Here is a 27118-nt window from a genome sequence, read left to right on the forward strand (position 1 = left end):
TTAAAAATAATATATATATATATATATATATATATATATATATATTAAATGAATTAATTATATCATATGTCCCTAAACTATAACCTTTATTTTAAATTAGTTTTTAAACTTTTAAAATATTCAAATTTCATCCACAAATCATAACACTCATTTTAAATTAGTCATTAAACTTTTGTAAATTCTAATTACATCCCTAAATTATGAATCCTTTCTAAATTGGTCCCCAAACTATTGAATATTCCAATTTCATCTCCAAATTCATCCAGATATATAATTAGCTTCAACCATAGTTTAACAAAAATTTTGTTTTTTTAACATATAATAATATAACTTGGACTAATGATTTTAATAACAAGGGATGTAATTAGTATATACGTATAGTTTGGGATGAAATTGGAATGTTCAAAAAGTTTAGGTATCAATTTAGAAAGAAGATTATAGATTAGAGATGAAATTAAAATATTTAAAAGTTTAAAGACTAATTTAGAATTGTTAGTCATAAATTTAGAGATAAAATTCTCTTTTTCCTACGATGTTTCAATATATAATTGACATTGATAAAAGTTTTAAAATATTTTAATTAATATATATTTTTAAATTTGTTCCTTCATATAATGTTGAGTTTCGCCACTGCCCGAGAATTATATAAATAACAATCATCTTTTTAGTAACTGAAGTTGCTTAATTCGTGCTTATGCCTCAAACTAATTACTCGAGTTTGGGTTTATTATTAAAATCAACGACAAAAAAAATATAACCCAGAATCTGTAACATACTGAATTCGAGTTCATAGTAATACAAATGTTAATACAGCAAAAACTGCCATCCTCATCAGTGAGGGACCAACGGAGGAAGATGATGATGAAGCAATTTGAATTATAAAACTGCATGCTCCCTGTGAAGGATTCTGTGTTGTAAACGTGGCTAGACCTTGGAAATTACAGGCTCCGTAATCCTGGTTTTGGACCTGGTAGTACATATTAAACGCGTATGAAGCGTTTCCGTTGGCATCGAGGTTGTTACAAGACGATCCATACCCGAGCGCCGTGCAATCCGAGAAGGTGCAGGCGTAGTTTATGTTGTCTGCAAGTTTGCTCATGTCGTTTGCATTTGGATTGAATACACACCATTTCTGAGGGAGATATTCGACGCTCTGAGCAGCTATGAGGTACCGGTTTTGATTCTGGCCGGAAAGATCGAGTGGGAATTTAGGCTGCCCGTCGTACCTATAGATTCCCCAATGGCGCTCAAAGTTTCCCGGAGCAATGCTCTTTATGTCTTCGTCTAGAAGGCCGAATAAGTATACTTCTAAATATCCCGGCCGCAGGGGCGTGCCGGAGTTGGCTGCAAGTCTAGGCATGAGCCCGTTGTAAAATCTCTGAGCATTAGCTATATTAGCATTCTTGTCCCCATCCGTGGGCCAGCCGACTTCCCCTACAATTATGGTCATGTCCCCATGACCTATAGCTCTCAAAGACGAAACCAACGTGTCCAAGTTGGCATCGAAAACGTTAGTGTACTGAATCCCGTTATCGACAATCGGGTTTCCTCCATCAAAGAAAGCATAGTTGAAGGGGAAGTCATCATTTCCATACAGACTGAGGAAAGGGTAGATGTTTATGGTGAAAGGTGCACGATTCCTGGCCAGAAATTCAACAATCTGTGTCATAAGACCACTGATATCAGGTCGGAACCGGCCTGCTGATGGAACAGGGTTATTTTCAGGTGAGTTGTAGACATCAGCATTCGATGGCACGGTAGCCTTTATCGAGTCTCCTACCCCGGCTTCGTTTAGTGCATTCTGAATGTTTTGAAGTGCAGGAAATGTGATGTTTAGGAAGGAACCATTGTAGGTCGTGAGAAACGGCTCATTACCGACAGCTACATACCTGTGCAATGACATTAAGTATTCTCAAATACATAATATATATATATATATATATGTATATATGTATATGTATGTACAAATCAACAAATTCACACACAAAAGAAGAAGAAAGGTGGCTGAATTGCAGCATCAATAAGAACATGTAACTTCCTTCACCATTAACAGAAACTAAAGTCATTAGGTTCTTTCAATCACCGTCGAGCAAAGACAGCTCGGAATCTTCTAAACGTTAATCACATGAACAACACAAGGTGTAACAATCCAATCAATCGGTAACTATTTCATCCATAAATAAGTTCCCAGAAAACCTCATCATATTTTGGTCAAATTCTAAAAATGGTCCCTGAAATAATGTCTATTTTTTTTATGTCAAGAACAAAGCTGCAAAAAGGAAAATATTAAAGGAATCAGTACCAAAGGCATAACACCCTGCGGTAAGATTAGATTCCTGAGAAAACTTTTCCAGGAAAAGTTCACATCATGTGCAGTTGGCTTATTTTCACAGCTAAGGGAAGAAAAGTCAAACAAGATCATTGAATGCATATGATCATGCAAAGAGAGAAAAAGGAAAAGACACTATAACCCTTATTTGGGTACAGCAAATACATAGTGGTTAGTATTTTAACCAAAATAGAGGCAATTAATCTTATTAAGATTCAAGAAGCAATAAAACTTTCAATAATATATGCAACTCCTTACCAATAATACGTTGGTCTATTTAGATGAGACATTATAAAAGGTAAGAGGTTCGAATATTGGTATTGTGAAGGGAACCAATTCGGTTAGGAGGGTTATCTCATAATATGCCTCTGTAGTACTAATAAACGAACTAAATTAGTCGATCAGTAAATCAATATAAAACTATATCAAGATGGTTACATACATACATAAGCAAACAAATATGTAATTCTACAGAGCAATAGGAACAACTTGAACAAAAGGAACCATCAAGCAAAAATCTATAGCCCCTGTTATCAAATTCAACCATAACATATTGAAAAATTATTCTCTTGCAAAAGAAAAATCAAGTATAAATGAATCTAACACCGAATACTTCATTCAATGCCAAAACTTTGGATTTTGAACCAAAATTCCTTGATACCGCTCCAACAATTTCCACAATAAGCATTCAATTTATCAAAATCCAAAACCCAACATCATCAACACAAGCTAGCAGCCATACTTTTTTCAAAATAAAGAAGTTAAAATTTGAACTTACTTAATGTTAACACCTCCATTGAAATTATATCTTGTGACATTCCTCCTGACCCATGTTTTAGCCCTATCATAGCTATTCATAGCAAGGAGTTGATCATTAGGAATAGCAACCATGACTTCAATATCACTTCCAGCAAGAGCATTCATGGTGGTTGAATCTGCATCAAACAGCTTAACTTTCTTTATTCCATTGTCCTTTAACATCTGAACCACCGTCTTGGGCGGCAGTCTATGTGATGCCATGGTGCCCCAATTCACACCGAGACCATTAACAAAACCACCAAAGAAAAGAAGACACAGGAATATTGGTATTAGTACTCCTAAAAACCAAGAATTTCCCATACTTTTTCTTTACTCTTTTTTTGAAAAAAAACTGAAACCTTTAAAAAGGAACAAATAAGAGGGGATGAAGCTTAAGGCTAAAGGGGTTGCTTGGAAATAGAACAAAGGAAAGGCAAGGATTTTGGCTATGGGATTTTAACTGTTATTATCTATTTTGAAAAAGAGAAGAAAAAAGGTGAAACTTTATACTTCCTTTTGTATATTTCACTACAAGAAAACCCAGAGAAAATAACAGATTGATTGATTTTGTTTGTGGAAATCAAAGGGAAAGAAGGTTGAAACTTTATTGAAAATAAGAGATGGGTTTTTGAAGGAAATACTGAGACAGCAATGGAGGTTCAAGAACAGAAAAGAAACAGGTGAGGAGAAGAACAACTGGGGAGATTTTTTTTTTGTAAAAAGGAAAAGAATCAAAATTTACAGACAAAACGAATACTTTTGTTTGGTGTTTAAAAGAGAATCTTTCAAGAAGTTGACAAATGAAGCAAGATTGAAACCTTGAAAGAGAGAATAAATCAACAGTAGTGGTAGCCAAGTTGATGAAACTAAATCATAAAAGAAATCCAAGAACTTGGTACTTTTTTAATTTGGAAATTTGGGAAATGTGAACTAAAATCTGGGTTTTGATTTGGAATTTTTGTATTTATCTTTGGGTTTTGGTAGGGATTGAACGGCTATAAGTAAGAGTCTTGTGCTTTGAAAAAGGTTCATTATCTCTAGATAAGAAAAGAATATATAAACAAATAAATCAGATTCGACATGAAATTATTCATTCATTTGTTAATTAATGAGTAAACTACAATCTACAAATACGTTACTCAACTTTATTTTATTCTTTTAACCACTAAAATTTCAGTCATTATCAATTATCATGACTGATAAGACCCAAAATCTCTTACGCACTTATTTCGTCCTTCGAAATATGAATATGATGTTCATTTACTTATAAAACACCTCGAATTCCATGAATCTAGGATTGAACGTTTTAATTTTTTGTTGTTCAATCTTCATGTCCCGCTTTTGGATGGAGTTTGAACGGGGATGTGTTCCTCCTTTCATCAAGAAGGATCTCTCTACTTTTGAGATCTTCAAATGGAGATTCGGATCACAAAAAATCTACTAAAGTTGAGGATAACTTTTATTGTTGTTTTCCTCTTGTTGACATGAATGGTTGTTTCTTAGTTTATTGAGTAAAATGATTCGAAAATGTTGGATACAAACGACAGAAACAGGACAGAGTATAGGATTAATGATTGTTTTGGGATTACAAACGACAAAATAAGAAACGAGGATGATAGATGGCGAAGAGGGTGATTGGTGGCGGTAACACCCAAGTGATAGAAAATAGAGTAGTTCAAAAATTAAGTGATCAAATTGAAATATTTAAAATTTAATGACCAAAATAGGATGGTTAAATATATATTTTACCCTTACTTAATATTTTTTCTAAGAAATAAATGGGGCTTTCAAAAGTTCCTTTCTTTCTGCTGATTTCAATGGGTACTTTTTTTTTTGTTCTTTTTTTTGTTGTTTTAGCATATATTACAAACAGTGGAAGAATCAAAACCTCTCTTTCTTTGCTTTTTTATTTGTTTTAGTTTTTATTGTTGGATTTAATTTAATTTAATTTAATTTAAACACTAAAAATCGAGATTAATTATGGAATAGTAAATTTAAAAATTACCATATTCATTGAAAACTTTTCATAATACCAATGGAAAATACACTAATGGAATGTGTCCATTTATCTTTGCATTTTGAGATTGTGTTGTCCAACCAAAAATACAAACGAAAATGTAATTAATATTTTTTTTTGTTTTCCTCTCGAGTTCCAGGTTTCGCCCTATTAATTCGAATCTATTTACGTCTCACACCTGGTTTTGGTGTGTAATAATCTTCCAACGAAATTTTTCTATATACACGAAGCCTCTCACTTGATACGTACTTAAACGATATCAAAATACTTACCACTTGAATCAATCAAGTTGGTAAAATGTAATCAATATTTTAAATTTGATGACAGTGTCTTTCTAAATAACAATTTTAAAGTAAAATTAATAAGTGAATGCTAAATGGGTTCATCAAGAAAGGGGTCAAATTATTTATTTTGTATTATAATTAATTAGACTTAATGGAAAAAAGTAGGTATTTAATATTTTCGACATTATCATTTTAAGTACTTGATTTGTTACGATTGTTAAAAAAATTAATATCATTTTAAGTACTATTCAAAAAATGACATATGTCACTTTTATATTTTTTAAAAAAATTAAATTATTAATTTAAAAAATCTAAAAAAATACTAAAATTAAAAAAAAAATCTTAAACACCCTAATTTCAATTTCCTCACTATCATCTACAGCTAACCAGCCAAAACCCCAACGTCGCATGACCGATAAAAACTCCAACAATCTAAACCCTTTGCTTCTATGACCAACGTTGATGCTTTTTGCGATGATTTCTCCTGCAAGGCGTACAGGGTGCGACCAAAGTCTTTTGTTTCTGCAACGATTTCTCCCGCTGTATGTTGAGGGTGCAATGGAATCTAATTCGATGAAGTCATCGACGACAGAGAATGACGATTTTGACAACAGTTACGATGATCGATGATGATAAAAAGATTTGAAATTAAAACTTTTTTGAGTTTTGATTTTTTTTTTAAAAATTGAGAAAATTTGAGGGGTTTTTAAAATAAAATTTTATAAATGCGACATGTATCGTATTTTTTAAAGTGGCTGACATTTTTTTAACGGCTATGATTAACTCAACACTTAAAATGACAACGTTAAAGAGATTAAACATCTACATTAAGCAGAAAATACTTTATACAAAATACTTATTTTTAATTAAACCAATTAATTATAATCATAGTTATATGTCATATATATATATATAATATTTAACTATAACCAAAGTTATATGTCATGCAGAATAATTAACTATGATCATAATGATTTGTTTTGTAATTAATTATAATCATTAATCTTATAAATTATTATAATTAATTATGATTATAGTTATTTGTTTTGTAACGATCACCTATGTGACCATAATTGGTATTTAAAAGATAAATTTAATTAATTTATCTAGATTATTTTTAAGAATTTTCTCATTGATTATCTAGGATGGTGATATCCTTGATCTTTGACCAAACAATAGCACCTATATTTTATTATAATTTGTCTTGTGTTTCCTTTTATTTTCTATTTTTCATCTCTTTATTTTTTTATTTTATTTTTTAAAGATAATGATTAATATTTTTTACTTACATTTTTTTGCTTTTATAATATGTCCTATTAAAGATTATTTGATTTCATCCCTCTATTTAATATTTATTTAGTTATTTTAATAATTTATTTTTCTGAATTATGACTTGGCTTATTCATGGTAATAGATGTTTATAATCATTTTAGATAAATCATACTCAGAGTATTATTATAATGGAATTAGTTGTCATTGTTATACTCATTTTTATGTTAACGTTGATGATACTTTTCGATAACGATATTTGTTTATGTATCTTATTTTTCTTATTTGTTTGATTAAATCTTTTAATCTTTTTAATACATAATTTTTTTATTATTATTTAATTAATGTTTAAATTTTTTATAATTTAGAGAAAATGATCAGATGATGCAATTAATTAATTTTTTTTAAAAAAATCAGAATTTAATTTTAATTTTCTCTTGTTTATTTAATAAAATTAGTTATTGTTATCTATTAAAGTTTGAAAGTACCTGTTGCTTAAGAGTGTGGGTTGATGACGTGGAGCGCTGACAGCCCATGTTTTATATGCACAGCCTCCTATGCCAAATCAGGCAGACATGTAAATTAATTTCATTTTAATAAATAAATAAAAAATAATAAAGTATTTGAATTTCTATTTTATTGGGATTTTAAGTAGCTTTATTTGAAGATAAAGTCTTAACATTTTAAGTCAGTGGTCGGTCACCGACAGGGGTTGCATCATGCAAGAGACACAAGTTGTCTCTTTCGAGATTGCGAAGCTATAATCCCCAAAATTAATTATGAAATCATAATGAAATGTACTTCTTTAAACAAATCATTCAATAAATTACGTGTAAAATATATAAAAAATATCTCAATTATTTATTTTACCGATAATTCGATCATTAAAAATTATAAAATAATCTATTGATTATATGGTTTTGTTTTGTTGAGTCTCTTAAATATTAAAAGTTATAAAATAATCATATAAATATTTATATGTTTCAACTCATATTTCTTTATTAAAAAAACTGATGACCTTTTGAGTTGGACGTTAACCTGTTGATTGAGATATTAATTTATCATATCTTGAAATCATTTGAGGTGTATTTATTGGATCGAGTCTCCGTTTATATTATGTCGTCTAGCCATTGCTTGAAATATTATTTCGTCAAGTCAGTATATATAAGTAACAACGGTGCCAGTAAACATCATTAAAATATAACTTTATCATATCCGAGTTAGTAGGTTTACGTTAAGCTCAAACGACCATCAATTTTTTAACAGAAAATGACGAGTTTGAAACATATGAATAGTCTGATAACTATTTTGTAACTTTTAATAGTTGAATGACTCAACAAAAAACCCTATAGTCAGAAGATCATTTTGTAGTTTTTAATAGTCCGGGAACCATTTGTGTACTTTACCCTTAAAATATTAAGCCTGAATTTAAGATTTAATTAAACATATTTAATTATGATTTTAATCTCTAAGTTAGGTTAAATTTTAAGGTAAACTACCCATGTAATACTTTAATTATCATTTTTATTTTATTTTGGTTATTCAACTATTTTTAAAAAAAAAATCATACTTAATATTATATTTTAGTTTTATTTTGGCCATCCACCTTTAGAAAAGTAATATAATCGTAGGCGTGACATACCCTTACAGTACACACGTCAACATTACTGTTAAATTTTTCATTAGTGACACAATATCTTCGTATGGAATGAACACAAATAAAATTTTAAGATAGATACAGTCAATAAAATAAATAAATAATCGTAAAAACTGAAATTTTAAGACCGCAACCATATGATAATGCTGTTGGATTGATTGAATGTGGTGGGCGACATTCCAAAATCTGAGATTGAAATGAATTCAAAGTATTAGTGGTGAGAAATTAACGTTTGGTAGTTTGTTGGCTCAACCTATTGGCGTTTGCATTTATTCAATTTTTGGATAATGGCTTTGTCAACCCCACACCACACCTATATAATAAACAAATAATAATTTATATATAATAAAATCCATATATAATTATATAATATAAAATTAAAATATATATATATATATACGATACATGATACGATGAAGAATTTTACGGACATAATACAATACAAATATATATATATATATATATATATATATATATATATAATGACAAAATCATATTAAATTGAAATTTTAATACTAAATCTCAAATTAAAGTTGAAAACCATAATTTAATTAAATCTATAAAAATACAAAACATCACAAGAAGGAAATACATTAATTAATAGTAGACATAATGTCTAAATCAGCCGTCCAATATTTATCAAAATAATCATTATTTTGGTTATTTTTTAGAGTATTTTTGTCTCTAAAGTTTATTTTTATGATAAAAAATCTCTTAACATTTGACAAAATAGTCATTATGACTCTTACTTCTTTTTAAATAGAGCATCTTGACCATCAGCGTTTCATTTTAGGATAAAAATGTCCCTAAATATTATAGGTTAATTTGGATATTATACCCTGATATAATAATAAATGTCTTTTTCTTTTAAAAGTAATAATAATAATAATAATAATAATAATAATAATAATGGAAGTGTTTTTGTTTACCTACGAGTGTTGGTTCAAGTGGTAAGCAACTTGATATCGCATAAGTAGATTTCAGGTTCGAAATTTTGTGTATGCAGAAAATTTCTGCTAGGAGACTCATCCACCAAAGTCAGGTGTGCGATATGAATCGATAAAACCTTAAAACCGGGAAGGAAGAAAAGTTTTTTTGTTTGAGAAAATTGATGGGGGATGGGGACTCCATCCTTTGCAATACAAAATAATAAAAGAAAAGGCCATCCATCACATGCCATTGTCATCCTTCCCTCTTTACATCTCATTCAATCCAATTTCCATGGGGTTCTTTATGCCTTGACAGCCTTTTCAATTTTTTCCAACAAAAGAAAATGAAGATTTGAGATATCTCATTTACTCAAATATATATATATATAAATTTCAACTTTTAACACAAGTAGTGAAGTAATTCTAAAAGTTAATAATAATGATATTAAGGAGCAAGAGATAAAAAAAAAGAGAAGCAACTTTTTATATAAAATTAAAAAAAAATTGGGTTATTTTAGAAAAAAGAAATTAAAAATATATAATTTCGGTTTTAGTCCCTCTACTATGTTGAAATTTGAGATTCCATCTCTTTATTTTTGTAATACTAATTGTAGATCTACATCGATAACGTTGTTATCTACTTCTCATAACATTATTTGACATTGTTAGAGATGGCAATAGGGTAAGATGAGACTTATTTTTGCATGCCTCGACTCCGACTCGATATAGTGTAAGCATAACTCGATCTTGATTTTAAGATAATTCAGTTCACCCTAAATTTGATCCCGAATCCCTTCAATTTTTGATAAAATAAAAACCGACATGTCCCACCTTGACCCTAATTTTTTTTAACAAAAACCTAAATATATTATATAAAATAATTAAAAAAATAACATTTTAGCAAATATATTAGGATGAGTTCCACCCAAATTTGATCCTAAAAGTTTTAATAAAAAAACCGAGATTAACTCTAAAACTTAATTTTAAAAAATTAATCATATAAAATTAAATCATATCAGAGCATATCAATTTTGGGTTTTTCCCTTTTTATCTTTATAATATTAGTAGTAAGTCTAAAAAAGGAAAATCCATGTCATTATTGTTAATTGCAGTAATTGATATTATTATTAATTCAGGGCTACAAATATCATTATAAAAATAAAATGGTTAAATTATTTTAATTTAAAGCTGACGGTTTAAATATGAAAATATTAGGAGCACTAACATCAGAATTAGACCCAACGCGTGTTTAGATAAGCCTGGCCGTGTGTTTCGTGGTTCCACGTCATTTTACATGTTTGAAGTATTTTTTTTCTCTTAAGATTATATATTACTTTATTTGAAACGGTCCCCAACCTTTGTAGTTTTTATTTTAAAACCCCCAAATTATTCATATCTCTCTATCAATTTAACCTTCAAATAGTTCAAAGACTCATCTTAGCAGTAAAATTGAATGTTTTTTTTCTTAGAAATCATTGTTCAAGCAGTTGCGTCTACAGAGTGTGTGTATATTATTAATTGATTAAGAGCATTATGAACATATACTATCTTATAATCACCCCATACACAAATGATCCCTCGACTATAGGCCGTTACTTTGTTGAGTCCCTTAATTATAAAAAGTTACAAAATAGTCCTATGACTATAATTTTCTTGAATCTCTTACTATTAAAAGTTACAAAATGGTCACCCACTATTCATATGTTCCAAAATTATATTTTTCCTTTAAAAATTTGACGCTCGTCTGAGCTAGATGTTAACTTCCTGACTAAGATATGATAAAATCATATTTTAATGATATCTACTGACATCGACGTTGCTTTCAAGCATTGACTCGTCAACATAATGTCTCAAGCGCTAACTCAACGATATAATGTAAACGAAGATTTAATCCACAAAATACAACTAAAACGAATATGAGATTAGATTTTATCATATCTCAGTCAACATGTTAACATCGATATCAGACGATCACCAATTTTTTAACAAAAAAAATTAGAACATATGAATAGTCAGGTAACCACTTTTTTACTTTTAATAGTCGGAGAACTCAACAAAGCATCGTCCTATAGCCGGAGAACCAATTTGTAACTTTTAATAGTCAGGGGACTCAACAAAGTAACACCCTATAGTCGAAGGATCATTTATGTACTTTCCCCTAAAAAAATAGTTCAAGATAGGAAGTTGTTTTCACCTTGTAATGCTTAAAAAATTTAAATTACAAGACCGGCCCACCAAATTAAATTAATATGACTAAATTTAGGCAACAATAATTTTCTTAATCATGGTTGTGAAATTAATATCAGTTAATAGAATCGGTTCAATTTAAAAAAAGAATATGCTTATTTAATTTGATTAATTTAGATTGAATACCATAAAAATTCATTATTAGGACAGTCCTCTAAATTTAATTTAATTTATTCACAAGTCACAACATTAAGATTTAAACTTTTAACATTAATATTTATTCTATTTACAACATTAAGATTCAAACTTTTAACATATATTTATTCCATTAAAATGACTTATAGTTGATTGAAACTGATTAAATTTTTAATTAATGATAAAATTCAAACTCAGTCCTTCCAAAAAATATTAATTATTTGTTCAATTTTTAATACAAATTTCTAATGAAACCAATTGAAGATCTCAGCTGTTTTGAATATTTTAAATTATAATTTCCTCATTATTGTCATTCTTTGAAAAGAAAAAAAACCAATATTTAATTAACACAAGTTTAAACGTGTGCGACTTAACTTTGTATTTTTTATGCAAAGCCTACATCAGAAATCAAATCAAGGTATAATACAAACGAAAAAATAAGAGCAAAAAGAAGACAAAAAAACTATAAATTTTGTTGATACAAAACAATTAGACTAAAGGACATTGCATTAAGCATGCCAACCAATAACCATCTTCTAGAAAATCTTATGTACAACATCACCTTTATTTATTTAGTATTGTTTTTTTTGCCTTTGTTACTTGAATCGGCAATGGATAGGCTTTGATTAGTGAAGTGAAAAAATATTTAAATATCATTTTATTATTTAATTTTTAATTAAATTAAATTCATAAAATTCAAATAGAATCAAATATATTTATTTATACCTATTGATTTTGATTTAGCCAACTCTATCTAACCATATAATATATATATATATATATATATTATTCTTTTTCACTTATAAGATTTATAATATTATTTAATAAGAAAGAATTTGTAAAACATTTCAGTTGGAAGACCAAATTAAACAAAACACGAATGATAGACTTAATTGCAAAAAAAGAATTTATTGTTAAAAAGATGAATTGAAGTTATACAAGAATTTTAAAGTGATCAAAGAATATGTGAATCAAATTTAATAAAAAATAATAATTTAAAACGAAGAAGAAATTAAAGGAACAAGAAAATGAAGAGAAAAAAAAAATCAAAAGATCAAATTGCTAAACAATCAAATTATTTAACTAAAGAACAAGCTTTACTTTCCGATTTTTCGGTTATTCGAACTTGATTTGAACAAAAAATTCGAGTTAATTCAAACAACTCAATTAGCTCACAAATAACTTGATTTCTTTTAAAAGATTAACTTTTCCGAGTCGAATCAAGTTTTGCGCACTTTAGAAAAGCATTCTCTCTTTAGAAAAGCTTGAAAACAGATAAACATGAGTAGGAGGAAGAAGGAAGCATGTTGAACCAATTTGATCAAACAAAAAATGATTGCAAGAGAATTAATATCAAACATAAATGAAAGCAAAGAACAATGGAAAAGGCATAACTGGAACATGATTATTCTGAACAAAGTTCGACATCTCAACTCAACTCATCTCATCTATGGCATGAGGCCTTTCTAAAAAGTTCAATGAAATTCAGCAAGTGACAAAACACAGAACTTACTTAACGTATCGGCAAAATTCAGCAGATTATTGTTATACCATAAGTTCATCTTCGAGATAGTTATACTCGAACGTGAACTCGGTCTTAATTCTCTGACACCTGAATAACATCACAGCATGTTTAAGAATAACATGTTAGCATAGCTGTAAGAGTTTAAGTGAATATGTGATTCGACCTGGCAGGTATATAATGCTTTTCTAAATAATTGAAAAGTTCATAATTCCAAGGCTACTTACCATCCATGTTGGTGGTCATCATTTGCTATGTGAAAATCAAAGTATACATATGTTCCCTGTTCAAATTCATCGGTGGCGATTTTCGGTTCTTCGTGCCGCTGAAACCATGTGTTGTATTTTCTGTGGTATCTCCAAGATTGCTTCTTCAGCTCCTTTGCGGCCAGATATTGTTGGTAAGTATTCTGCACAAAATTTTACATGTGGGAGAGCTCACTAAGTTCTTGTATTGCGAAAAAAACAGACAGAAGAATAAGAACCTATTTACCTGTTGATAGTAAAATGCAAAGAACAGTGTATCAGTGCCAGTGCCATATCCGTCGATACTTAAGCGCTCCCAAAAGGCAGGATTATTCACAATGGGTGCCTGAACTTGAGGGTAGCTAGCAGGCGTTGCCGCAGGGTGCTTCTGCAGAGTACAACCAAATCACAATTCTTTGAATTGAACCTACACATTTGTCGAATTTCTTTTGAAGAACAATGAACATTAGTAGAAATCTCGTACCGGAGTGTAGCTCCTAGCACGTTCCGAGTCTTTAGGTTGGGGAATCTTGTAGTACGCAGCCTCAAGCATCTGCAAATTGTATAATTGATCATGCATTCCTCCCGTATTCATTGAGCCACTGACGTTGTCACCAATGGCACCAAAATCAGAAACACTTCTCCGGCCAATAACACCGAGACCACTAGAAGACTGGTTAGATTGTAAGGGTTGCCTTGGAGATAGATCAATATCCCTGATAACTTGAGCAGGTTCCACCAAAGAGCCCGATACAGCAGTCTGCAGCGCAGAACCATAGACAGATCACTTACGTCATCTTGATAGCTCAAAGTTTTACGAATCAATATGTAGAAGAAAGACATAATTGACTAACTGGACCATCCAGACTACCAAATAAGTGACGAAGTGAATAATGATTCTAACAGATGGAACATGATCACAGAAACAGTACCACACCATATAACATCTAAAGTAAAACATGCAACAATAAGGAGTATTTAGCATACAGGAGAATCAGTTGCATGTGGAGCTTTCATATCATCCTCGTTCGTGAGATTCTTGGCAAGCCCAGAAGTTGGAAAAGCTTCAGAACTTGAATCCTCAGGTAAATTCTGGGGTTGCTGTTCCTCAACTTTTGCATTGCCAATATCTGCATGTAGATTAAGCTCTTAATCATTGTGTGTAAACCACTCCAGTAACAAGTATTCTAATGATATCTTTTTCAATTCCGATATGTTCAAAAAGATATTCCACCAATAACCCTATGAAACATTTTGTTGTAGGAAAGACAAGTTAATTCTCCACGAAAAGATTCCCTTGGTAATTGTTTTCTGAAATGAACTGGATTTACTGTGGAACCAAACATGCCAAGCAAAAGAAGAAAAAAAAAAGGAAAGAGATAAACAAAAAGAGGAAGTGGTTCATAATTGGGTGACCTTCTACTCTACATACAATGATATCACTCACAAATACCTCAAAGATCACCATCCAGAAAGAATAAGGTCCAAAATGAAAATTAAGAAAACTGAATGTTACCAGCATCCTTGCTCTATAAAAGGATATTCCAATATGTTCAAAATGATATTCCACCAATTGCTCTATAAAAGATTTTGTTGTAGGAAAAACAAAAGTTATTCTCCTCGGAAAAGATTCCCTTGGAAATTGTTTTCTGAAATGAACTGGTTTTACTGTGAAACCAAACAAGCCATAGCAAAAGAAAAATGAAGGATAGAGAGAGAAAACAAAAAGAGGAAGTGGTTCATAATCGGGCAACCTTCTACCATACATACAATGATATGATATCAGTCACAAATACCTCAAAGATAACCCTTCGGAAACAATAAGGTCCAAAAAGAAAACTAAGAAAACTGAACGTTACCAGAATCCTTTGGAACACTTGTTGCCAATGCCTGCTGGCTAGACTGGAGGATGGAATTTTGTTGCTGCTGTAAGCTGGCAGTAGTTACGCTACTAAGGCCAGGTGCTTGGCCACCAAGCCCTAGACCCGGTTGGATAGAGAGCGATGAGCTTTGAGGATTGAACTGCCAGAATATGATCATTAAAGATTTACTGTTTTCTTTCATGAGATAAAGCTAACCCGATTTCCCACCAACTTGCAGTGCATAGATCATTCTTTTGTAATATTAAGTTATGAACAATCAACATAAGCCTAGATTTTATTTAACTTTATTTGTAATAAGTTAAACAACTTGGATCAGAGAGAAGGAATTCATCTAAGAAAAGAACCTGCTGCATAACCGGGTTTTGTTGAGCAGAAAACTGCTTAAGATTTCCTCCAGCGAGAAGCAGGTTGCTATGACCTTGTTGCTGCACTTGTTGGAGCCGTTGCAAATATTTTTCCCTCATATCAGGTGCTATCTCAGTTCTTCCACGAAACTGCCCCTGAACATACAAACACATAAGCTACTGTACCACACATGAAAAACATATAGCATGGGTGCTGACACATGACGGACTAGCATACCAGCTCATTTTGATTCTGAAAGGTGCTTCCAGGCCTCCATTGCATACCAGAAACTATTGAAGGGGAAAAAACTCTGCCAGGTATTCCAGTAGACTCACCAAGAATATTAGAATCAACAGATGCAGTTCCATCGTTAGCCTTGGCTGGCTGAGGCAAGATCATTCTGTTACTAAGAGGGGATACCAAAGATTGCCCCATGCTACTGTTCCCAAGTCTCTCATCAGCCCCCAAAATATTTCTTTTTGCCATGTCGGAGACCGAAGGGACTACACCAAGGGATTCATTACCAGAAGCCACACTTCCAGAAACAAGGGGAATACTAGATGAAGTCTGACTTGAGAGGCCTCCTCTACCCATGCCTCGTACTCCAATATCGACAAGAGATGGAGATGGTCTACGACTAGGGAAGCTTGTGATATCTTCTTCTTTTATAGCATTTGGCAAATTTACAGGAGATGAAGGATTGCTGGTGCCTGTGCTTTCCAAAGCACTTCGAGCAGAATTTGAACCTGGAAGAACAATTGGAGGTGTTGAAGCACAGAAAACTATGAGGTGACAGGTTCAGTGGAGCAGGGATAGCATAGCTCCCAGTTGGTGTTGCTGCAGCAGAAGAATTGATGACACTACTTTTCGAATGAGGAGTCCTTGCTATATCAGAATTGCTATCCTGGGATGTTGTATCTTCAGCATGCTCCTCGGAGGAACTAACCTGCTGATTATATTAAACATCGAGACATAAACTAAGAATGAAGCAACATATATAGCACAACTGGCACATCTTCATACACTGAGTCATTAAATATCCAAACGGAAGAGAGAAGAGAACACCTACAGGCACTTGAGATGCTGATGATGCCAAAGACGGCTTCAATCCAAGAATTGGTGCAGCCTGATAAACATTAAAATCTCCTTTTCAAATTATTTTGCATCAAAGAAGCTGTTTCATTTTGCTGCCAATTCTCTGTTAAAATATCACAATTTTTTGAACCCATTTGATATGTTGAAATCAGTGAAAACCATAACACAAGATAAAAAGCTTTTTTTTTGGCCAGATAAAGGATGGTTCATGAACAGTTTTTTGGGAACAATATGCAAGCAACAGCGTGTCTCAGTAAGTTGTAATGTCAAAGGAGAATCCACCTTGGAAAAAAATAGAGTTTACCTTGGAAAGGGGGCCAATAGCAACTAGATCTTCAAGAGAATCTGCCTTATCTAAAGATAATGAGCTGTAGAGCTCATCAACATCACTAAATTCTTCAAAGTCTTCCTACAAAAATAACAAGAACAAATATATATGTGCGGCAGTAAAAACCCACGAAATGTCCAAATGAGAGCAAATTGATGATGTTCTTATGATAAACAAAAGTGATTAAAAGATAAATGGAAGATGCTTTTATCACCCAAAATCCGCAGGAAAGGGAAAAAAAATATCATAGAACAAAACTGATTACGTTCTACATAATCGTCCAAGAAGTCCTTCACATCATTGACCTGCTCTGGACTCAATTCGTTGTCCAATAATCTCAAAATCAATTCTAACTTCATATATGAGCTTTGTGCCGTGAAATTGATGTCTCCAAATGTGTCTGAAGGGAAAAAAGAACAAACAAAAAAAACAAAGTTACCTCAAAACAATGTATGTAGTCTCAAAATGTATTTTCTCTTTCCATTTTACCAGTCTAGGTGGTTTTCGCCTTTCCTTTCTTCACAGTCAACCCCTCAATCTCAGCTTCAAAACTATCGATCTGGGATTCTAACTCCCCAACCTGCTCAGGGAAACAATTCATTTTACACCCTAGTTTCAGTATATCACTAAGCCTAAGTGACAGTGTAATAATTACTCCAAAACAGCATTACATACAGAGAAAAGTTCAAAACCAGTGGAAATTAAAAATGACATTTTTTAAAATTTAACAAAAAATATTATGGGAATAACCCAAAGTTACAGCGTACAGCGGTTGCAGTCATTTAAGGCAGAAGCAAGAAAAAGGGGCGGAGAGGTTAGATTCCATACCACATTGTTTAACCAATCCCTTGTCTCTGATTTAGCCTTCTCCTTCGGATCCTACAATGAAATTGATGCATCGCGGATGATCAAACAAAATGAACATCAAGATTACATGCTTCTAATCAATGTTATGAAGAGTGAGGTAGAAGGTTTTAATATGAAAAGGAATATATGATAATCTGACCAGGAAGATGCAAGAGAGAGCTAGACAAAAGAAATAAGAAGAAGAAGATCCATCTTGTCCATTTTACTACCAACACAAGCCCACAACTATGTTTGACTAAGATGGTTGCATATCATCAAACAAAAACCATGGTCAAGTATTCAATTAAACCAATTAGAGGTATGTACTCTACTTAAGCCCAGAATGAGCCACTTCATTTCCATTTTAGTTCACTAACATTTAAGATATGAGGGCAATGGTGCAATATAAAGTCGAAACGCAGACTCCATATACAGGCAAAAGACTTGGTTTGTATAATTGTGGTTAAGATTCACTAATAGGTAATAGAACAATGAAGAGTTATGAATGATGCTTACAGTTTTAGGTTGTTGGCCCAAGCCTTCTTTAGAGAATGCTTTTGTCTTAGTCTCTTTCTCACAGATCTTAAATCTTTCCATTTCACGCTCAATTTGTTTCCGAGCATCCACCAGAGCCTGCTCATAAGAGGCACTAACCTATGTTCACAAATATCAAAAGGGGGAAAAAAGAATAATCATCATTTTCAAATCAATAAGTACACAACACCGCGTAAACACTGTTTGAAAATAGTAACAAGAAACAGATGCAATCACAACTTCAAGAATTATTAGATGGAAACATACTAAATCAAATAAACAATGCAAACAATCATTTAAAATAGATAAGTGAAACCAGAAACTGACTTTCTTATCCTTGATTTCACTTGATTGAATCCATGTCTTGATCTGGTCCCTATACCTTTGCAGTTTTTTTATTTCCTTCTTCAAGTCTGCCTCAAACTTTTCCTTCTGATTTGCATTATCAGTGTCATAAACCTAACACAACATACAATCCAAAAAACAAAAAGTCACAATTCAATTTGATTTTTTTCACAGTAGATAAACAATGATCGGATCTAAAAAGCATCGTTCGATTCTTTAACACTTTTTTCTTCATTTTTTATTAAGAAAGAAAGGAAAACAAATTAATCATTAATAAATAATATTAATAAGCCAAATTTAAAATATTTCAAAGATAATTTCAAAAAGGATTAAGGCTATAGTTACAGCGATGTTCGCTTCCATTTCACAGTAACTAAAGTTCGACAATCATTTAATTTCTACTTTCCAGCATTTCGTCGGAACCAAACAGAAAAAAAAATACAAATTTGCATTGATGAAACTTTAAGATTAACCTTGTTCCAGATGCTATCGAAGACATCAACGCCTTCCTGGACTTTCTTCAGGACACGATCGATTTCTCCTTGAAGTTTGCGACTCGCTCCCATTGTGGAATCGGAATGTTTTAAAGACGAATTATAAAGAATTTATCATCAACTGGTAAAAAAGAAAACCCCTAACAATGATTTACTTTTCAATTTTAGGTGTGGAATTGGCGATTGGCGTGACTCAGTGAGTTTCGATTTTCTTTTTTAGGACATCCTAAATTAAATCGGAACAGCAGAAGCCGATGTATATCGGGAGAGAACAAAGGAGGAGGCGATACGACAACGTTTAGATGGAAAATTAAAATTAAAATTGGGCCGGGCTCATACAAATCTAAATAATTCTTATTTTGTTTTTATTTACTTACTTTGTGATAATAAAATAAAATTATTAATTAAATTTATAGTGTATAAATAAAAAACATTATTTTAATTTTAGTTGAAATTATTTTTTTAATAGTGTAAGGTGATTGTAAAATATTATTTATTTATAATATTTTTAATCATTAACATATTTAATTGTTCAAATTCAAAATTTCAAAGGAAAATGATACTCTTTAATCACTAAAGTCACTCAGAGTTAAAGTAATATTAAATTTAAATTTAAAACTCATATTTATTCAAAATGTATAACATATAGTCTATATCTATATCATATATGGACGCAAAATTGAATGTTATGAGTACGAACTTTTAATAAGTTATATTATAAATTTAGGTGCGCGAAATTATAATTTTTTTTGTTGCCCTTCTAGTTCTCAAGGTTACTTTGACTAATCCGACTTGTATTGCACAACTGACTGTAGTGGGTGAGTCTTCCAATGGGAATTTCAAGAGTGCATATTTAGACCATCAATATAACATATAAATAACATATCTAAATTATATAAAAATTTAAAATTTTCAGAAAATATCATACTGGTCTATATTTTATATTATCTATATAAATGTTCCAACTCTAAAATTATAGTATTTTTAAAAAATAATTAATCAAATTAAAATTATCCATTTTTCATTTATTTTTGTTTATCCTTATATTATTTATATCATTCTAAAATTTAGAATACCTAAAGTAGCTTTCATGGATTGATCGTCAACAGTTATATATATCACTATTAACTTCAGAATTTTTCGATTTTATAATCTGTTTTTTTTATCACCCAGTCGTTATTTACGTAACAATAATATTGTAGACATCCGGTTTTGTACGGGTTTTAAATTATTATTATTATTATTAAATTGTTATTATTATTATGAAAAATACCAATTCATGCATCTTGAGCATTTTTATGTATGAAATTAATCTAATATAATCTTCCACTTTTCTATTACTGAAATCAAGGCATGCAACTAAGAACAAAAGCAAAATCAGATCTTTTATGTTTAAATTTAAGTTATGATGTACAGAGATGAAAGCAAAGTCTTTGAGCACATCGATACTAATGCTCTAATCAGTTCGATCCATGTTTTCCTGCATATCTAATGTTACAGGTAGTTGCAAGAAGCAAAACCTACCCTTTATTCAATTAAAGATTGGATTGATTTTGTTTTTTCAAGCTGATCATAGGTGAATCAGAAACAGCAGCATTTTCATCTCTGAGTCTCCTCTTGTGATCGCTTTCGGTTTCTCTAGCTAAGAAGATCGATCGGTTCGTTTCAGTTCCAGCTGAGGCCATTCAGATCAAACTGTTTGCATCTTGAAGCAGCATCATTGTCTTCATGGATATTTAAGTCCAGCTTTGTTGCTAAATAAGGTAGTCTATTAACTGTTTGAAGCTTGAAACTCTCTTGATCTTCCTTTCTGCCATTGTTGTTGTGATGCCCTTTTTCTCCTTGTAGTCCTACACTCATGGATAAATCACCGCTGCAATGGCCTATTTGATGTTGTTGAACGATTTCAGCTCGGTTTGCGGTAGCAACCGATCTTCCGGTAATGAGCTGTTGTTGTATATTCTTAAGCAAATCCCATTGTTGTGTATTTCTTGCTCCTTATGAGTTATATCACATGAAGTCAAGCAACTATCCATTGAACAATCAGTAGGTGGAGCTGCTTGTGTTAGACTCTGCTGTGGGCATAAGCCTTGCAAGTCTTTCAAATCCGAAAATGCCGAATTCAGGCATTGGTTGGACACTTTGGACACCAATTCAGATAGCTGAACTTTGGCTGCTTCAAGTCCCATGTTACCCGTATTTTGTCGTCCTAGTGTCTCTTGAGCTTTCTCCAGCACTGCCTGTAAGTATTTCCCTTGAGCCTCGATACGAAGCTGTAAATGTCGCTGCACCTGGTTGCATATCAAACTTATCAGACCGTGGCATAACTAAAACACCTAAAAAATCATTTCCGGAGGAATGGTATGTACCTCAAGCTGTTCATGTAACCTTCTCTGCACCTCGATTTGCATTTGCAGCGCTTCGCTGATTTGTAAGCCTCTGCAGTTCATGAACATCAAAATCAATACATAAAAGAACAGATGAATGAATGCAAAATCTCTATATGAGGAAACATTAACCATCTTACTTGTTTGTTTGAGGTCCAATACTCAAGTTATTCATGTGATTTCCATTTCCTTCAGACATTCTATCTCCGGATGTTGCAACCACACCTATATCGATCGAGTTAATATTTTCAATCATTGAAAATGAAACCTCTCAACTGGAAAATTAATCACTCTCATCTTACCTATCTTGTTATTGCCATTATTAGCTTGTCCATGAAGATTTTTACTGAGTCTATATTTCTGCAGCCAAAAGAAGGGATCTAATTAGCCCTTGTAAAACATAAACTAACTCGAATGCACCGTATTCACGATGTCGATGAATTGCTACCTGAAGATGACTCTTGAGATGGTATAAGGTAAGGCCAGGAATCCCCATTAGTTTCATTACCGTTTTAGGAGTAGCCTCTGCAACATAATGGGAGAAGGTACAGTCATTTGTATTAGCCTAAGGCAATTTATGCATGGATTTGTTCGAATTTCATGTACTCACTATCGGCACCTCCAAGCTGATTGACGGCTTCGATGAACCGCTCGTGAAGATCGGGCGTCCACTTGAGTCTCGGCTTGGCATCGGTTGAAAGAACAAGACCGGAATCTCCAGGACCATTCCCTCCTTGCAGGAACAAATGTCTCTCAGGGTGCATGCTCTTCCCTTGATGTTGGTACATATTTTCTGTCTCCAAAAAGTACTCAAACCATGTAAGTAAAACCTTCTTGTTGAACCAACAGAACTAAATAACCATGCTCAGTACACGGCTTCGTTTTTATACCTGATCCAGTCGCTCCGATCTCTATTATTCGATAATCGATCTTACCCCGACGATTTTTCCCCAGGCTACTCCAGTTCTCACAAGGAAAAGATGACCCCAAGCAGGGCTTTTATAAAGCAACAAAAAGGAGGCTAATGAGTAGTAGTGCTTTGAGAAGGCATAGAATCTGGGGCACAACACATAACTGATGGAACAACCTGACCGAATCCAATATTCACAGTGATTGTAACAGAGACATAACCCCAGTGCAAAGCACATATACATATATGTATGTATATATGATGGGAATTCGTATTCGTCCTTACTGGCAAAGAATCATATTCCAAGATATAAGAGTTAGGGAATCCACTATATTGTGTTGGATAGCTTCAGAAAAGGCTCAACCAGTTCCATGGACTCAGTTTCAAAGGAAGATTCTTCAACTTCTTATACCAGTGTTCTTCACCTTGTTATTTTCTTTTCCTCAGGTTGTCAATGTATGCATGACAATGAACTAATGAGAATATAAATTAGGGTTTTTAGTGTCACAATGTTATGCAGATGGAGACATAAACAAAGTTTTTAACTGATTTTTATTTGGGAATTTGGGGGGAAGATTCTTTTGACCGGTTCATCTAGAAGCCTTGTGTTTAGATACATACAAAGGGAAATAAATGAATAAATAAACAATGAACAATGGGGAAGAAAAGGAAGATGCTTTTTCTTGGAGATTGTTTTGAGGGCAAGGAATGGAATATTGGAATACATTCCCTTTTGTTTCCTTCAGTAAGTTTGGTACTTATTCAGCCTTTTACAACTCCTTTTAAAAATATATCTCGTATCGAATCATCGAGTGACCATAGTAATAAAAGAAAATGTTATTCGTATTCGGTAATCGTGTTCGAAGGAAGGGACCCAATAGGCAGAGGACAGCCGGCAGTCCTAGGTCGAATCATGAGCAATATTGGGGACACTAAGAAAAGTAAGAAAATTATTAAAAAGAAGGTAATTGTACTTGCTTGCATTTTGTTGAAATAAATTATGATAATTCCATGGCCTTGCAGATGACAACTTGCCCCTTGACTTTGTGCCTTTTGTGCCCTTTCCATGATTCTCTTGTCTGAATCTATACGCTCTTCTTTCTCTATTTGATCAACTTTCTTTTTTAGATACATACACACACACACATATATATATATATATATCTAAGAACTCATGCATCCTTTCTGCCTGCATGAACCATCACGTAGAAAATATGGGCACTACTTTATGTGTAATCATGCAGCCCAAGAAATTTTCGTCATTTTTATGAAGTACTCGTGTTCGACACTCGTATCTGATGCATATCAATATCGAAGAACTCTTCTAATATTAAAAATCTTGAAAAGAATTGAACATACTCGTATCTGAAATCAACACTCGAGTCTGAATAATATAGTGAGTTGCTGTTGGCAACTGCAAGTTCATGATGCTTATGCTGTTGTACTGCTAAAGCTAGCATGGCAGTGAGGGGGGGCGGATCGATCCAGCCTTTGACAATAACTAGGAATTATACTATTACCTATTTAAATATACAAAAATTAAATAAAATGAAGAATAATGCCTTCATGATCAAGAGTTAATGCAGAATAAATTCGTAATATTAAGTTATCAAGGACCAAATTTGTGCCAAATTATATAAACCAAGAAACAAAAAATTGTTGGTGAACATATATATATATATTGAGAAGTAAGATCCGTTCATGGTGTAATTTTTTTTAAGATTATTATACGAGTGAAAATAAATAATTAAAATTAACAATAGTAGATAAAAATATATTCACTGGAAAAAAATCAAGAAAATAATCTCAAGTGTTTGTTTCCACTAATTCAACGATCCTAAAAATATATAAAAATAAAAGTTTTACACTAGGTGCAGTGGCGGAACATAAGAGGGACTAGTGGGGGCTATGACCCGCTCAAAATTTAAAAAGATTATAATTTAGACCCTTAAAATTTTAAAATTAAATTTAATTAGGCTCTCTCAAAAATTTTTAAAAATTCATATTAAACTTTAAATTTTTTTAATGTTCTTAACTAAACCCCTCTCATAATTTTTAAAAATTTCTCATTATGTCTCTCAAATTTTCAAAAAATTTAGTTAGACCCTAATATTTTTTGGAAAAAATTAAACTAAACCCTTCAAAAAAATAATTTTTAATATAAGTCTTTGAAATTTTAAAATTTTAAGTTAACCTCCCAAACTCTATCGTCAAATTCCGTCACTTAACACTAATATCAATGCCTTGTGCCCTTTCACAAAAGTATTATAAAAGAATCCCTAAATAGTTTGCTGGCATGTGGGATTGGAATATTTTGCACGAGAGGCTTAATTTGCTTCATATATAAATGTACTTTTCATATCTAATTTCTTTTTGTATGAATATTTTTCACACCGATAAAATTGAAATCACTTGAAGTTATTTTCGATATCCACAAATAAAATATATATTTATATATATAATTTTAAAAAATTAATTAACGATTTAAAAACACATGGATATATGATATCCATGTTGGAATTTGAATTTGAATTTGAGTAATGATGGAATAAAGGACCTGATAAATTTGATGGGTACATTTTTCTGTGACTAAATCGACTATGAACAATGACATCTTATCCATGTGTAGAACTAGTGGCGGATACACATCTACATTAAGATGGGCACGCACTGACTTTAAAATCTGAATTTTCTTTGATTAATTATCTATTTTATTAATAGATGTTCACCCTAAAATTTTAGTTGTACTCATCCCATTTACAAATTTACGTTATAAACCCATATGTGTTCATCCAAAAAAATATTTCTAGATCCATCATCGGTATAACATTTGATATAGCAGCTTTTGTATGAATATTTTTCACACCGATAAAATTGAAATCACTTGAAGTTATTTTCGATATCCACAAATAAAATATATATTTATATATATAATTTTAAAAAATTAATTAACGATTTAAAAACACATGGATATATGATATCCATGTTGGAATTTGAATTTGAATTTTAATTTGAGTAATGATGCAATAAAGGACCTGATAAATTTGATGGGTACATTTTTCTGTGACTAAATCGACTATGAACAATGACATCTTATCCATGTGTAGAACTAGTGGCGGATACACATCTACAGTAAGATGGGCACGTGCCGACTTTAAAATCTGAATTTTCTTTGGTTAATTATCTATTTTATTAATAGGTGTTCATCCTAAAATTTTAGTTGTACTTATCCTATTTACAAATTTACGTTATAAACACATGTGTGTTCATCCAAAAAAATATTTCTAGATCCATCATCGGTATAACATGTGATATAGCAGCTAAAACATGATAATTATCGCACAATCTTGTTAAAGTTTTTGTATGTATAATTTCCCATTTATCAGCAGTAAATTTTGATGTCTCAAAAGTACATATACCTTGGCCTACTTGTTACTACTTTATTTCATTATCATTGTTCAATATTTAGTATATAGGATAATTCATTTTAATACTATCTATTATATCCGTAATCTTGATCATTATAATGTTTGACGAAAAAAATATATCTACAGTTAGAGTTAATTGCATTATATGTCCTCAAAATATGATATTTGTTTTCAATTGTCCTTAATTTTTTAAATGTTCTAATTTCATCCCTAAACTATGACCATGATTCTAAATTATCCCTCAAACTTTTGAGCATGTCAATTTCATCCCTAAACTATGACCTTCATTCTAAATTGGTCCCCAAACTTTTTTAGCATTCCAATTTCATTCCAAACTATATGTATACACTAATCACATCCCTTGTTAATAAAACTGTTAGGCCAAATTATATTATTATATGTTAAAAAACAAAATTTAGGTTAAATTATGGTTTAAACTAATTACATATTTGGATTATTTTTTGGACGAAATTGTAATATTCAAAAGTTTGGGGACCAATTTAGAAAGAGAGTCATAGTTTAGGGATAAAATTAGAATGTTCAAAAGTTTAATGACTAGTTTAGAATGAGATTCATAGTTTGAGGATGAAATTAAAACATTCAAAAGTTTAGGGACCAATTTAAAATGAGAGTCATAATTGAGGAAATATAATGAAATTAACTCCTACAGTTATAATTAGTTAAAATAGATTTAGAATCGGATGACACTTATTCTCAGTATTTAGATTTATATTGTTGTTCTGATTTTTTTTATTATTATCAAATTTATAATTTACTTCCTATACTTTAAATAAAAGTAATTTTATTTTTATTATATTTGTATTGTTATTAGTTAATTCGAATAGTAAATTCTGGTAATTATTATGATTTAAATGTTCATATAATTTTTTAAAATGATGAGTTAAATAATTTTAAGAAAAATTCACATAAACATTTTAATTAAAATAATTAATCAAATATTAATTATTTAAATTAATGACATTATAAAAGTGAAAATTTAAATTATACCCATTTTAAATGTAGGGATTAAATTTTGAATTTGAACATAATTAGAGGTGAAACATAATGGGCCAAGACCCCCAAAATAAAGA

The 27118-nt window shown here is 31.4% G+C and overlaps 2 protein-coding genes and 1 pseudogene across 2 annotated transcripts; all 3 read right to left on the bottom strand.

The window, feature by feature from the left end:
* Positions 1-730: 730 nt before the first annotated feature.
* On the bottom strand, positions 731-3963 carry LOC120138858 (glucan endo-1,3-beta-glucosidase 8-like). The gene is made up of 2 exons (XM_039154252.1): positions 3108-3963; positions 731-1889 (listed from the first exon to the last, which is right to left on the bottom strand). The coding sequence occupies exons 1-2, from the start codon at positions 3446-3448 to the stop codon at positions 788-790; spliced, it is 1443 nt and encodes a 480-aa protein (XP_039010183.1). The 5' UTR covers positions 3449-3963; the 3' UTR covers positions 731-787.
* A 9082-nt stretch (positions 3964-13045) lies between these two features.
* On the bottom strand, positions 13046-19522 carry LOC120138835 (CCR4-NOT transcription complex subunit 3-like). The gene is given in 19 exon segments (XM_039154237.1): positions 13046-13277; positions 13415-13596; positions 13680-13820; positions 13917-14192; positions 14420-14562; positions 15292-15454; positions 15660-15815; positions 15898-16435; positions 16437-16606; positions 16730-16786; positions 17060-17164; positions 17341-17441; positions 17444-17483; positions 17573-17587; positions 17589-17663; positions 17912-17962; positions 18446-18583; positions 18791-18922; positions 19282-19522. Coding segments are annotated over 19 exon segments (2643 nt in total). The 5' UTR covers positions 19375-19522; the 3' UTR covers positions 13046-13210.
* Positions 19523-20670: 1148 nt separating this feature from the next.
* On the bottom strand, positions 20671-22553 carry LOC120138850 (annotated as a pseudogene).
* Between the last annotated feature and the right edge of the window lie 4565 nt (positions 22554-27118).

The sequence above is a fragment of the Hibiscus syriacus genome, unplaced genomic scaffold (genome assembly GCF_006381635.1).
Source record: "Hibiscus syriacus cultivar Baekdansim isolate YM2019G1 unplaced genomic scaffold, ASM638163v2 tig00110710_pilon, whole genome shotgun sequence".
Classification (NCBI taxonomy): domain Eukaryota; kingdom Viridiplantae; phylum Streptophyta; class Magnoliopsida; order Malvales; family Malvaceae; genus Hibiscus; species Hibiscus syriacus.

Bases quoted from the DNA above. Each gene is read 5' to 3' on its own strand.
- LOC120138858 (XM_039154252.1), bottom strand. From the start codon at position 3,448: ATGGGAAATTCTTGGTTTTTAGGAGTACTAATACCAATATTCCTGTGT. The intron at 1,890-3,107 runs GTAAGTTCAAAT...GTCATTGCACAG, and splicing joins AATGGAGGTGTTAACATTAA to GTATGTAGCTGTCGGTAATG.